Source organism: Anas acuta, chromosome 4, assembly GCF_963932015.1.
Source record: "Anas acuta chromosome 4, bAnaAcu1.1, whole genome shotgun sequence".
Lineage (NCBI taxonomy): Eukaryota > Metazoa > Chordata > Aves > Anseriformes > Anatidae > Anas > Anas acuta.
This window is the reverse complement of record NC_088982.1, coordinates 35677926-35693203: the sequence shown is the minus strand read 5'-3', so window position 1 is coordinate 35693203 and position 15278 is coordinate 35677926. Positions and strand designations below refer to the sequence as shown.

The 15278-nt window shown below is 36.9% G+C and overlaps 1 protein-coding gene across 3 annotated transcripts in view; it reads right to left on the bottom strand.

Moving 5' to 3' along the window:
• Positions 1-2450: 2450 nt before the first annotated feature.
• The window catches only part of LARP1B (La ribonucleoprotein 1B), a 34096-nt gene continuing 21268 nt past the window's right edge, over positions 2451-15278 (bottom strand). For 2 of the 3 annotated variants that reach the window (XM_068680689.1, XM_068680691.1), the window contains 11 exons: positions 13868-14042; positions 12913-13085; positions 12202-12573; positions 10862-10985; positions 9798-10003; positions 9301-9407; positions 8597-8757; positions 8013-8157; positions 5620-5729; positions 5278-5405; positions 2451-4426 (listed from right to left, as the gene is read on the bottom strand). In XM_068680689.1, the coding sequence (XP_068536790.1) occupies positions 4190-4426; positions 5278-5405; positions 5620-5729; positions 8013-8157; positions 8597-8757; positions 9301-9407; positions 9798-10003; positions 10862-10985; positions 12202-12573; positions 12913-13085; positions 13868-14042 (1938 nt within the window). In that variant the 3' untranslated portion in view covers positions 2451-4189. Of the gene's footprint in view, positions 4427-5277; positions 5406-5619; positions 5730-5772; positions 7541-8012; positions 8158-8596; positions 8758-9300; positions 9408-9797; positions 10004-10861; positions 10986-12201; positions 12574-12912; positions 13086-13867; positions 14043-15278 lie in introns of those variants that run through there. The other variant, XM_068680690.1, reaches the window with a different exon arrangement.

Genomic DNA, 15278 nt, shown 5'->3' with positions numbered 1-15278 from the left:
TGCATATAATAATACAAAATATTGACCAAGACCTAGTACTTTGAATATAATAGCCTTTCTAACCATTTCTGCTTGGTGGCTTTTTTTTTTCTTTAGGGCGAAGCTGTTTAGGTTTTTTTATGAATTATTTCTGAAATTCATATATTAATTTCTTCTTGTTGCAGTTTTGGTTCTTTCCAATTTTAATGTTACAGATAAAAGTATAGGTTGTGGGGGGGGGGAAAAAAACTACTTTAACTGTCATCTGACTCATTTTTTTCAGCCATGAATGAAGTGATGCAATTGCAGTTGTAGATTTGGCAATTTAGGCCTTTTCCTACTTACAAGTAGTAATAACGTACGTCTGGCCTTAAAGGATTCAATATGGAAACCAAATAAATAATTAAGTATGACTGTTACTGGTAAATCCTCCCACAGACTTCCAATTTATGGTTAAAGGTGAATGTTTATTAGCAGGTGTTTACAGACAGGGTTTTAGACTTGCTTTTACTTGACCATGTGTGCCAAGGCTAGTTCTAACTGTTAAGGGTTGTTTATGTGAAAATTAAAGGAAGAAACAAAACTCACCCAACCCAGAAGTCTTCCCTTGGATGGGGGGATTCTTGTGCTTCTGTGCATTTCACTGTTCCAGAAGGCAGCTACTTTAGAGCTCTATGGAACACAGTCCAGCAATGCGACCTTCTTGCAAAATTCATGAAAAAATGTAATTACCCCCATTCTGGTTACAAACTGTACTTGTTTTGTGATGATAATATTTTATTGACCTGTCACAGTTTCTGGTAACTGGGCAAAGCCTACAACTGTACTGTGTAAGCCTTTTTAGAGGTGTAAAGTTCTGTATTTGTCACTTGACCACAAGATTTCATTTGCTGTTGGAGTATAAAAGCTCCTTTCTAGTGACTGACTTGGAAGCCCATTTTAGGGGAGTATGAAGACTGCAATTTGGTTTTATGTAGCTGAAGGCATTAACTCTTTTTTTGTTATTAAAAAGAAACCACAACTAATCAGCTTTGATGGTATTAACCCAAAGCCTTGCCTTAAAACTGCTAACCTTGATGCTTAGATTTCTTTAAAATATTATGCTGCTTTTTAGCTGTACTTTGAAGTTTTGTTATTAGTTGGGTCATATAATACCACCTCAGCTTGCTGTGTAAATTCCATGACAGGGTTAGGTTCAGGGACTTTTTTTTTTTTAACTTCAATGTTTAGTGGAGTTTGTAAAAGTATTACACAGTCCTGTATTTCTCTCTCCAAAACTCTGGGGTGAAGAGAGCAGATTTACGATTATAGGTATGGGTTAGTGTAGCTGGAGGATGGCTCAGTAAAAGAACATCAGCTACTGCTGACTCTCAGTCTGAAAGGGGCCCAGTGTGGTCTGCCACCTCGGCACAGCAGGGATGCCTGAAGCAAAGCAGCCATGAATACAAACTGGTTTCTGTTCTGTTATCTCATGCAGAAACCAAAATCCCTGTTAACCCTGTTAAACTCCAGGAAGAGCATCAGTTGTGCAGACAGGCTACTGTTGCTCCTTGTAGAAATATGTTAGCTGTTTTCCATGAGGAACAACAGCTGTCTCCAGTCTTGTCTTCCCTAAAAAGCCTTCAGAATCCAGTATTTTGAGCAAGAATAAAGAAAAACCTTAATGAATTAGTTTAAGCAAGGTATAGTTTTGAAGTATTGATGGAGTTATTTTTAGCAAAAGCAAAGAAGATAAACAGACAATTTTGTAATAAGCACACAAGCATGTTTAGACACGCGAAAGGTCTAAAACTTAAGTATTTAGCAGAAAAAATGTTAACTACACTCAGTCTTAAGACAGCCAAATTGAAAGTTAGCTTAAATGGATTTACCAGGCATCAGAAAGCATGTTGGACACTTGTATGTATGTCCAAAGACAAATCTATGGCTCTGTAACATGAATGCCAGTTACAGAAAGGGTGTTGAGCCTTGCAGCAGAACAAGCTGCTTAACCAGTTCTATTTTTGGGCTTTATTCTAAATTTTTATGTGTTCTCAGCTCAGTTATGCTGCTGCTGTTTACATGCTGCCTCGCTCTGCAAGGGCAGCAAGGAGGGAGTCAAAGGGAGCATTCCTGACCGTAGTCAGATGGGGCTGCTTAGACTGTGTCCCTTCAGGGGGACACCAAACTACTCTGCCTACGGAAATCACCAAGACAGGGACTAGTCCCTGCCTTTTGCCTTCAGCCATATTTATCATTCACCTCCCATTTTTTATTTTAAAATACACAGTCACATGAACAGTCATTATGGAACTTGGAAAGAAAAGCTGGCTTACATTTTAAGAACCTGCTTCAGCTTGGAGAAGTCCCCTAATACCTTCATGCAGCAGAGGCAACAGGAATTCACATGCAAGCCTACAGCCTTAGACTCTTTCAAGGTAATTTTTTTTCCACACTTTTGGAACAAAAATAAATAAATTGATAATACACCATTATTAGAGTTTTTTGGGTTGTTTTTATAAAATTTGTCAAGATATCACAAAATTACACACTAAAAGCTTAATCTGCATATTGTCCAATGAAAAAAGTGAAAGGAAATATAAGTATTTCTTTTATATACAACTTCAATCCAAATTTACATTTTCATCATTTTCATGGATAGCAAGAGGCAGGGATCGAACATGGGATTGAGATGTGTCACTTCAGCATATTGAAAGGATGTTACTTAAGTGGCCTGTTATAAATGAACATGAACAACTAAACAAAAGGCTCAATTTTGTATTGAAACTGTTAACTGTTGGTCAAGCCACTGCTACCGTACGCATTTACAGTGCAGGCATTCATAATTCATTTCAGTGAGATTCACAAGACAATGACTGAAAAAAAAATAATGGGCTTTTTATAACAACTTCTGAGATGTGATACAAGTATGAAACTGCATGTAATAAGAATGAACATTCTGTTCGGACACATTCAGGGGTTAAGGCAGTTGTGCTAGACAGTTTTCAACTGAAGGCTTTTTCACAGCTAACAAGTAACAAAAAGCTGAAGTTCTTTTCACCTACCCTTGGAAGAAATAAATTACTCACTCAGTTAATTTTGAGTTTTTTTTTTTAAATCAAAATAAAAAAATTAGTAAGAAATTACAAGATATAACCACCCCTATCCTTTAGCTACAGAAATGAAGTTGTATTTCAATAACTTAAATTCAGTGAAATTGTACTTAGACCTGTTTGAAATTATTTAATCTTAGCTAGCGCAATTTAAGCAGAACTTCATTCAAATATTGCAAAATAAAGCAAAAAAAAAAAAGTTCACAAGGAACACTTCGTTTCCCTCCAAACTAATTTTTATTCCTTGAAATACAGAGAAAAAGAGTCTTTAAGAAGTTATGCCTCTTCTGTTAGGGTACTTTATAATCATATGAGAATTCAGATGAAAATACCTTTCCAATTGAGAATAATTTGAAGTTTGCTATTTTAACAACCTGCACAAATTGCAGATACTGTACGTTAATTTAAAACACTATGAAATCAACAGATCCATTTTTCCCTGTATTTTACTGTTGCCTATTAATAACCAGTATTGAAGGAAGTATCTGCAAAACTATCCCAGTTATGTCCACTCAAACTCCATACTTAATACTAACTATGGAGACCCTGAAAAAAATAGATACTATGTCTTTAAATAGAATCCAGCAATGCAGTTTCATATATAGCTGCACATTCTTGAGTGCTTTTACACAAAAACATACTTTTTATAGTTACAGATTTGAGAGCAAACCAATCACATAGATCCTTCTTTACATTTAAAATTATACATATGTCATCTTTTTTGCTTTGGTAAAATACAAATAATGGGAAAATCGGGACAAAGAATGCACAGTAAATAAGATGGATATATCATACCTTTTTTTAAGAAATACAAGCTGAAATGTAAGGCATCCCCAGAGTATTTTTTTGCATATGCAAGGAATGCAGTTTTTTGTAAACAAAAGCTTGAGGAAAGCAATACTGAAGCCAAAGAACCTTCCCTAGGACCTTCCTGATGATTCCAAAACCAAGAACGACTCTCCTAGGGTAAGCATTTTGGAAATTAATCCTCTGAAAAAGAAAATGCAAACTTTTGTCTTCCCATACACTTTTAATCACATATTAGATTGGTTCGCCTTGGAGATCTCCAAATTGAAATAGCGATGTAAAAGTTGATTCTCAAGGGCGCAAGTCTTAGTCTATTTTTCTGGTACATCGCTTTCTATCAATTTTGTGGCAGCATTATTATGACCTACTATGTGCGCTTGTGCAGTATTCCCACCGGTAACGTCTTCCAGTGCCTGGGACTGACTGGCAGCTGTGGGATGAGCCGCAAGAAGTGTTTTAGAAGAATTAGACAGTTGTCTCCGATGACCTGAATCCTCACCTGTTGCAGCAAACGGTCTCCTCTTGCCGGGCTCTTCACTAATAGGAGGCTAAAAATAAACATGGTAGTGTGTTAGAAGATTTCCTATAAAGCCGGGTATTTGTCATTTAATATACACAAAGGACCAAAAAAGAGCATTCTGTAGCTGGGCCCTTAGTTAGGCTTAGTAATCCTAGTAGTTATTCTTAGCTCACTGATGATAGTCTGGCCCTTTAACTAAAAGTGTAAACACATGTCAAATTTAGGACTTTAAAACCGTCTTGGAACATGATTTTATAGTCACTGCCAAGGATTTGCCACAACTCCTAGAAATGAGGACTGCAGAGGATGATGGTAATGCAGTAGTATGTCATAACCCAGTTCAGACAAGCATGGCAACTCTGTAACCTGGAATCACACAGTTGAAGATTTCAGCATTCTACAAGAAGGATGCATTGAATTTGGCATACTAAGTCACAGCAAGGACAATGCCTGTTAAATGCCTGTTACAGTTTGTTAAAAAAAAAAACCTGCTTGTTGGGCTTTAATTGATTTTCTGAATTCCTAAACAGCATAGAAGTAATGTCTCATCAGATGACACTGTATGGAGTAGAAAAACCCTTGAAGTCCACTTTGGGTAGCATTTCGTATCTATTTACTGTATCTCATTACACAACACAAATGATTCAACACTTAACATCCTAGCCACGGTATCTCAGCACCATAGTTTGGTCTGAAAAGCACATCTAGAACAAAACGCATTTATCATTTGAGTTTAATTTTTTAAATCATGCTTTGTAGTGATTGATGGGATTTTAAAGCTACCTTATTGTGTAATACAGTACTATTCTTAAACAGTTTACCTTGCAGTAAAAATACTGATAAACCACATTTTTGTTTAAAATGGGTGTTGAAACTTACATCCACTCTGAAGTCCTCCAGTCTTCTAAATTTACTAAGATACTCTTGCAGTTTGGGGTCAATGGCTGGTGTTTTGTGCTGAGAGTATTTTAGGTAAGCCCAAAATTTTTCCAGTCCATAAAGCTGACCTAATAATGGAAAAAGATAAATTTACCAATTTACGAAGGTTATAGTTAACTACAGTTAACTATACACGTGCGAGAATTGGGAGATAAAAGGAACAAAACCAAAAGCTGCTCTTGTACTTAGAACCGACCTTATGTAACAAGTCAGTGCCAAGGAATAGGGATCTCCCAGCTAAAGTTACCCTTGTGTGAGCAGTGACTGGGCTATGATAATTACCAGCTTCATAGTCCCTCTTTGTTTCTTCTTGGAAGTCCTTGAATATTTCTTGCCTGAATTTCTTTTCCAAACCATAGCTGTAAAATCGAAACAAGCATTCCAATCCGTACCTAAAAGAGAACAAATAGGTTTGAAAAATCTTATCCATACACTCGTATGCATGCAGTTCCTCAAAAGGACCCAAGTTTTCAGTCTCTCCTTGCATGTAAGTAAATGGCTTAGTCTCATTTTTCCATTCTCACAAAAACCACTTCCTGTTCCAAACAATTTTTATTAACCAATTGTTCAGAAACACCTTTACAAATAAAACTGTCTTCAGAATATCAGGTTTGTCGCATGGTTTCAATTTACAAACTACAGACGCTATACACACATAAGAAATGCAAGACAAGTGCTTTTGTATTTTCAGGATGTGAGACCCACAGCTCCAGCACTTCATGAAGAAACACCTCCAACTGTTTTGGATCTAGCTTCATTCCATACCCCTTAGGTTTCCTACTGGAGAGAATAAACATCTGACATCACTCTCCTCTCCTCTGCTACCACTCTCTTTTACAACTCAATCACATGCTCCTTAATCATCTCTGAGCTGAGGTGCACACGCAACTTCATTTTACGTTACACAGAAGCTGTTCACTATCCTCATTAGCTTTGCTGACACACTGGGAACTTTTTTTTAATCTATTTTTAGAAAGGGGACAAGGGGGAAAACACACACACACACACACAAACACAAAGCCATATTGCCAGAAATTACTCTTACTACATGTATTACTGTTTTCCTTCCACTTCAGTTACATCCTTTGCAGACTAATCTGATTTTTTTAGCAGGCATGTGTGAAGAAGTCTGATGTGCGCAGCCAAGTGAGGATTAAAAAAAATAATTAAAAATCAAACTACTCAGGTAAGTGAACTGAGACCGAAGAGTGTTCGACTCTGACTCCCAGTGCCACACTGGCCATCGTGTTACTGTGAATGGTGAATTGCATCGTACAAATGTACACCCTTATTTGATGGCTGAGTTCATTCAGTCAAAGGATAACTGCAGTACCACATGACTGTAGGAAATTATGCAGAGGTTAGAGATCTTAAAGTCACAGTTTGATCTAGGTAATCAATACAATTTTAAGGAACACTTCATTAGGGTAATTCTCATGCATCAATTCCAACTGCCTGTTTTAAAAAAAAAAACACAACTCATTTTGTGAGGTGTAAATAATTCACATAACAAAACCTGCTAGATCTTGAAATATATATGTACCTCCTTTTCTAGAAAGTGAAAATTGGGCTGGACTGAAGAATGTGTGTATGATTTCTACAGTACTGGATACCATATAGGTATTTGTCAACAACCTAGGTTTTAAGGGTTTAATGTTTTGTTTGTTTTGTGTTACTTGTGTCAGCCTGCAAATTTGCTAAATCTTAATAAGCAGGTGGTATGAAATTGAATAGGATGTTTTTTCTTCTCACTTTTAATGCTAGCCCAGTATGCCAATGGCACTTCTTTGAAACATAATTCTGCAATATCAGACAGACAAAAAGAAAACCAGCATTTTTTTCTGTAAGAATCTGGATCAACTTCCCTTTGTGATACCATGTCCTCTACTTTTAGCAAAAATAATCACAAAGAAAAGAACAAAACTGGGCCCTCCTCCTGTTCTGTGTTCATCTGTTCCTCCCCTTAAAGGCCTTTTGAAGTTCCTTGTGGTAAATAGATAATTGGATAATCTCAAAGCATAAAGAAAACTCTGAACAGATATAAAAATTATTATTAAAGCCACCTTTGCATCCTAGGGCCTTGTCACTCTGAAGTCTCAGACAACATATCCATACTTTATGATTTCCATAGACAGTACTTCCTCACTTGGCATTCAAAACGTTGGGCTGGCTACCTTGTCTCTTTGGCTAAGAGAAATAGAGGCTGGGGGCAGGAAGAGGGGGAAGTATGTGGAAAGAGGGGAGTAATAGCAAAGAGTTAACAGTGCAGCAGTATTTTTTCTGGTATTTTTGGAAGACAAGCAGTTCAAACAAATTTGATGAGATTAAGATTGTCGTCAGCCATGGAAGGAAAATATTTTTTTCCTTCCTTCATGGGAGCTTTACCAGGAACAGAGATGCCTTGTCACAGACAACAGGTTGCATGGTTATGTAGCATATGGGACCAATTACAGGACAGGAAATGCTGTAAGTTTAGCTATTTATCAGCAAAGCACAAATACGTACAAATGGGTTTTTGGTGTTAAAACAACCTGCACAGACTGCTATTTTAAAGATTTACAAATAGTCTAAGCTAACAATAAAAATGTTCACTTCAGATACACGTAAACATTGTAGTCTTTAAAATGACTGGTAAGACCTCAACCAGTTTTTAAGTTGCAAGGAAAAGCTAGTACCTGTAGTGTTCTTTTGCATCATCTAGAGCGAGTTGTCTGAATTCTTCATACATTTTCTTGTTAAAGTGATCTCTCAGAAAAAAGGACCAGAAACGAAAAAGTGTGTTCATTTCTTGGGACTGGCCAATTCCCAACCGTTTCCTCTCTGAAAGGAGGAAAAAAACACAATTTTTTTTAAGGTTCCAGCAGAATGTTTTAAAGCGCTTCTTCATTAGTAACACAAACAAAAGATCTTCAAGGAATGTTAATTCTAAACGTTCAAAAGTATTTCAATTAACATTAACTTGAGGCTTCATCGACTTATTAAGTCAACTAAATATCTTCTCTCAAGTACTCTATTTGTTTTAACCACAAACAATAACACAGAAAATATTTTTGCAAGATGCCAAGGAGTTTGAGGGGATTTTTTTTTTTGGGTCAAGGAATTTTAAGTTAAATGGAAATAAAAGATCATAAAACATAAGCAATTTTCCTTTCCCTTCCCAGGAAAAGTTAAGGATAAAGAACAACACGGAGAAAACTGCTATCAGGTGATACCTGTTTACTTCTACCTAAAATTGTAGGAAGTCCATTTAGTGGCTTACCCATTAGACATCTCCGATGGTATTTGTGGTACACCTGTTGTGTAAAGCCATTTTCCTTTAACAGTTCGTGAGAAGGATGCTGAAATTTTGGAAGAGAATTTGGAGTACACCCGTAACCTCCTGCGAGTGGAGCTCCTTCTGAGGGTGAAGCACTGGAACTGCTGTAGAAGAAACGTTTATATTCCATAAACAGTGCATTTCCCCAGAATCAGTTTCTAACTGTTCTGATCTGTGCAAGCAGTGTCAGAGTACTATGATCACCTGAAAACAATTACAATGTATGCCTATACTTCTGGTCATCTGTTTTAGGGTGCACCTCAAAAATCAGTTTCTGTCTTAGTATCTTAAAACATGGGCAGTTCTGGATGCTGATAGTTAAGCATTACTATAATGCATGATTTGAAATGACCACTGAAAGGCAAACAGAATCACTGAAGTGAGCGTCAGTGCTTCAAGTAATCTTAATGCTATGCTAAAGATGGATCAAAAAAGAACACTAAGAATAGTTTAATTAGCTTACTTATAAATGGCTTTATATTCTAGGTTTGCCTTTACTCCCATTTGCCCTTCTTCCATTGCTCATTCTTACTCCCACTGTATTTATAAATTCTCTTTTATTATAATCTATTCCTCCACTAGCAGTGAGAGCCAATGACATTGGAAAAAAAAATCTCTAAAGAAACAGACAAAAACAAACAACTTACCTCACAGAGGAAGTTCTTGGCCTATGGTCTCTGGAATCCATCACCCAACCAACATGGCATTCTAAGGGAGGATTTGTACTGTGTCGTGTTTTTCTTTTTCTTGGAGTCTAAGAAAGTAAATGAAGTATTTATTTCCCTAATTTGATTTCACTTGTTTTCATTTTCTCAAAACAGCATTCTACCAATTTTGTATATAACACAATATAAAGTCACAACACTCCAGCTTCATAACCTCAAAACTAATCTTAACATAACAAATTTAACATCTTTATACATTACACTCTTTCATCATGGACTTCTAAGAAACATTACAGAGAAAAATCAGAAATAATTTTGTAGAAATAAAAAAAGAATGAATGTGGTAAAATTTTGAAGAAGAAAACTACAAGTAAAAATATTTCATTTTTTGCCTTTCCATTCTTGTTATAAATTATACCCTAGACACAAGTTGTACAGGCTTTTTATGGATTTAAAAAAAATACAGTTTTTCCATCTACCTTTACATCAATGGACTGTGCTTCTTTAACAACAGGGTAGAACCTGGGTGTTTTGTTGGGATCCTGTAGCCTCGGGGTGCGAGGGGTTCGTGGAGTGAAGCCAGGGTGAACCTGGGGAGATTCTGGAACTACTGTTGGCAGTGATCGAGCCATCGCCGCTGTTGGAGGTGCTTCAATACCGACCGAATTACAAGCCAGCTCCTCTACTACATCAGCAAACAGGAAAGAAACACTTAATTTTCAAAAGAAACTTAGGCTTTGAAATCTCAAGCTCCTCTAATATATAATATCTTAAAGGTACTTCACTTCAAGTGCATCATCCCCAAAAGGATAATTGAATTAACAAAAAGCACTTGGTACAGACGCAGTACAGACTGACTGCTCAAAATATTATGAGATAAATATTTCAAATATCTTAAACTATGAAATAAATATTTCAAACACATCTTCTTTAGAAAATTTAGATCCACTTCTTTGTTTTCTCCTTGTTCTTCTGCATGTGTAATAGCAAAGTAAACAAGTGTGTGGAAAAATAACATTCACAAAAGTGTAAACACATCCTTGCTTTTTAGTGAGGTGGTTTTCTTCAACCACTTTAAAGATATTAGCATGTTCCCCAGTATACATTAATAACATCAAAATACCTTGAAAGATAAGATTTATAAGATTTGGAAATTTAGACTTCGCAGTAAGGTTATAAAGTAGAAAATTCTTCTCACTTCCTTCTATCCACATTACCCCTAAAAATTCTGAAATAGAAAATGTTTCACATCCCTAGCTCTTGCCTTACATATCATAAATGGCAAGTTACACAACAGATGCCTGGTGTTCTATATGGTAACACCAAACCAGAACACTACCTATGATGATCATATATATCCTGCAAAGTACTACCAGGATCAGCTTCTTTTAATGTAATGGGAACTTAAAATACTAATGAACACCTGACAATTTGAGAACTTGGTAAAGAAAAATCCCTTCGAAACTGCTGACTGAACCACTAGCAGAAGTTAAAATACAGGCTTTATTACAGACATTGTAAACAAGAAATATCTATCATTTACCTTTCTCTAACCCTGAAGACCCTGGAGGAATTTCCTCAGTTGGATCAGTGATTGGTTCTGGTGCAAGATTATCAAACTCTTCCTTACTAATGAGATTTAGCTTCTTGAAGTTCTCAATCTCTTGCTGAATTAGAGAAAACAAAGTGTAAAGAGAGCACAATGGTTATCATCCTGTGGAATGGGTGAATTTCTTAAGAGAAAATAAGCCAGAATTCACACGCAACAAATCACACACAGCCAGTACACTTGGTATAATGAAAATGGGAGCCCCTGGATACAGCTTAAAAAAAGCTGACATAAAAAAGACAATATACAACATTCTAATGACCCTGCTTGCTAGAGAAAAAAAAATAGTTATGCCAACAAATCAGGCAATGGAAGCCAAGGCCATTCACATATAATTTTTTACAGAAGAAAAAGAAACAAATATGACTGAGATCCTGCCCCTTCTGCCAAGACCAAAACAGTCTGTCTTCTGCAGCAATTGTGACAAGGAAAGCAATTTGGGGGAGCAGATGACCTGCTCCTTTCCGCAGGCTTGTACTTGTAAAATGAAAAAAAAGCCAGTACTTGTAAATAGTGTTTAACTTTTTTTTTTTTTTTTGAATGGTAACAAACTGAGGACTGAATTTTATAAGTTGAGTAGCAACATCTCAAATCACTAGTGGTCCTACTCAGCTGAAAGTGGGATGGGAGATGTGTGCATGTACACAGTATAGGAGAAAAAGCGTTGTTTAAATTATTGTTAAGAACACCACCACTGCAACAAAATAATTTCTTTTGCTGTGTGCCATTTCTCACTGTCCTGTTCTGGTTTGCTGATTTTCCTGGGCCATTTTCTTTGTTGTAATAATTGCATATTTTAAATTCCACCTTTACTTCATAATTTCATTCTCAACATTCATTTCTAACTTTGTCAGATCCCTTTTATACCCATAGGCTTCATTTGTCCTTTAGGCCACTTTCACCCTTTTTCCTTCCTACAACACACCTTTGTTTTAATGCACAGATAAAGCTCCTTCCCCTCACCATTCAGTCATCGGGTAACTTAATACTTTCTGTGTGCTGAGTATCTGCTAGTAATGCAGCAGCACTGCCTACAGACACACCACTTACTGGGCTTACATTCACAAAAGAAGTGGTTTCTTCCTAAACCAAGAGCAACAAGGGAGAGGATTGCAGTGTTCCCAGTCGATCTCTGCCTATGAAGTGCTAGAGTTCAACTTGTCTGTATTTTCATAGCTGTTTAATGTACTTAAAAACAAAACCACCAATCTCCTTCCAAAGATTTGAAAGCCTCAAAGATCAGGGGCCCAAAGGTCAAAGATGAAGAAAATTACCTTCATTGTAGTGTCATTTTCACTCTGCTCCATCCACAAGTCTTGTTCGTAATAGTATAAGCCATCATTAATAACTTTAGCAAGTTCTGATGTAATTTTTGCATGACATACATGGTTGCCAGTACGATCTTCACCACAATGTTTTCTCATATATGGTGGCGTCTGTGTTACAATCAAAATCTTGTTTACGTCCTGATCATCAATTTCATAATCTGAATCGCTGTCTGACCAATCAGTAAGTTTATTCTTACAACCTTGAAGTTGTTCCATCTCTTCATCAAACAAAAAATCAAGTTCTTCTTGTTCTTGTTCCTCTGAAGGTAGGGGTGGCTGTTGTTGATCTGACATTTGATCAGGTACAGGAACACATTCCTGAATAAGAGAAGGTTAAGCTTTTTATATTTGAACTAGATAATGATTATCAAAATGGGAGCCAAATAAAACATGATAAAACATTTTCAATAAATACGAGAACAATTCTCAATGCACGACAATACATTTTTCAATAATGAACAGATACAGCTGTCCATCAGAAAAAACACAGTATTTCCTTTTCATTGTAGCGAGCTTCAGATGAGCTTCTAGATAGAGCGAGAAGTATGCACACTAGCAGTATTACGTTATCAAGCATCATCTATATTAAGATGTGAAAAATCTTGCTTTATAGTATAACCTGAAAGTGGGCGGGTTTTGCTTTTTTTTTTTTTTTACCTTTACTTTGACTGTGGATGTACGATGCCTCTTCTTCACTTCTATCCAAGGTTCAGAGTCCAAATCAGGCAAACTTGCAGACAATCCTTTAGACATCATCTGAAAATTATTTGTTTCAGTGTTTTCCTTTGGACTCAGCGAGCTTCCTATTCTTGGAGAACTTGGTGCAGACTCTAGCATTGGAAAACAGTAGTTCAAATTCCTGTTGTTTTTGTTTGTTTGCTTAAATTATTGCATTGCTCTTTCCTTTAACTGCAGCTACTATTGTTCTGCCTCTGGGATTGAAGTTAGCATTGATCAGCAGAACTTTTTGTTTTCAGAGGTAACTTTTCATAGTTCACTCACCATTCTAGCAGAAAACCAATTTAGCAAGTTCTTTACATTAAAATGTATCTAACAGTGAAATAAATCATCTGTTATTCAGAAAACAAGAATTCAATTATCAGGGATGTGTTTTCTCTACACCATCCACCTGCTCTACGGATGGGTGCTTAGCTCAGTCTTCACTCTTCCCATTTACTTTGAGCCACCTTTTTTGTAGAAGATTTACTTGCCAAGTGCTGTCCACAAAGGCATACTCATAATGTGAATGAGATCCCCATCCAAAACCAGGGTGCACCAAATAGAGTCAACTTTCAGCTGCTCTCAGAACGACGTGGATTTCACAACTAACTTACGATTACTACTACTACTATTGGTAATACTAAGGGACTATAGGTCATCATAATTTATTCTGGACAACAGTCACAGCCATAGCACATAGAAAACATTTTTATTTACCTTGTATCAGCCGTGCCAGCCCCATGACTTGGCAACTGTATGGTTGCTAGGGATATCAGCTGCAGAAGCCATTACCAAATGCACAATTTCTATTATGAAACCAGTATTAAGAGGAAAACTTCCTAAGCTAGATTGACAGCCCTAAACTTAAGTTTCTATAAGATAAATCCTTTACCAGTATGAGAGCCAAAAACTTGTCCTGGTATGAATTCTGGACAATTGATGAGCTGAGAAAAGTCCGTCCGTGGCAGACTGCATGGAGGAGGACCTGGAATTGGCCACTTCTCTGGATCAACCCTTTTTCGTATCCTCTGATCCACCGTTTCAACTTCTGTGCTGTCCTTCAGGGCCTGTAGGACAAACATATTACAACTTTTTTAAAAAAAAAAAAAGGTACATATCCAGCACCTTCTTAGGTACAGGGAAAACAATTAACTCTTTACATAGTAATTAATAAAGGAAATTCAAGCTTTTGTGCTTGCTTGCCAACATCACTCTATTTTGTGCTTGCTTGCCAACATCACTCTATTTTTTTTAGTACAGGTGTTGGTAACCTTTTCAGTCCAAGAATATCTACCCAAATTGTGTTTTCATTTCAAGTACCACTTCCTGCCGCTTCCCAATATGCAACCTCTTTCTCGTGTGAGAGCACTAAACCCACCTTTTTCTAGCTCTCCTATTCACACTGCTACTTCCCCAAACTAAACCCCAACTCCATGTGTTTTATTCTTCATTCTAAACAGAGCTAAAAGACTGTACAGAATCGGCATGGTTGAGGTTGGAAGGGACCTCTTGAGATTGTCTAGCCCTCCTGCTGAAGCAGGGTCAACCATTTTCAGCAAGTTTTTGAGCCAGGAATGGAGACCTCACAACCTCTCTGGGCAAACTACACCAGTGTTCAACTAACCCACAGTATATTAAAAAATAAAAATAAATACATAAATAAATAAAAGCAACAAGTATTTTCAAGTATTTTTCCAGTATTTTTGCAAGCATTTTTCCTTTCTGAGGTTAACATAGAGAAAGATACAGAAAGTAAGACCCTTGTACTTCAAAGTAGTTGAAGTTTAAAAAGATAATTTTCATTTTTCAGTCTAGGTCTCCACAAATGCTTGCAAATGCGTTGCCTATTTTAGATCTTACAAAAGAATGCTTCCAGTATTTCTTGGACTGGCTTATTTAAATGTGACTTAAGGTAACTACATAACAGCAAGGCACTCCTCCGATGAGCAACATGCCAGAAAGGCTCCTACCACACCTGAATGAGTCTGCTACAGGGCAGAAAAGCATCTCCCTGCAGCAGCATGCCAACAGCTGGCTCAGGGACCAGGCAAGGCAGTTAATGACAGGGTCAGCAGGGAGCTGGCATTTATCTTATCAGAGTCAAGGGAAATAACACAATAGGAATCAAACAGCAAGTGAGTTCTGGAGAACAGTTTCCGCTTTTTTGCTTGCCAGCGGGGTTTACAATTTGGACAGCCTTGCTATTGAAAAAATACCTCTGGACCTGAGGAAAATAGCAATTATTGCCACTGAAGGCATATAGCATAGTTCAGGAACACACTGTTAAAGTTACTTCAGCTTTG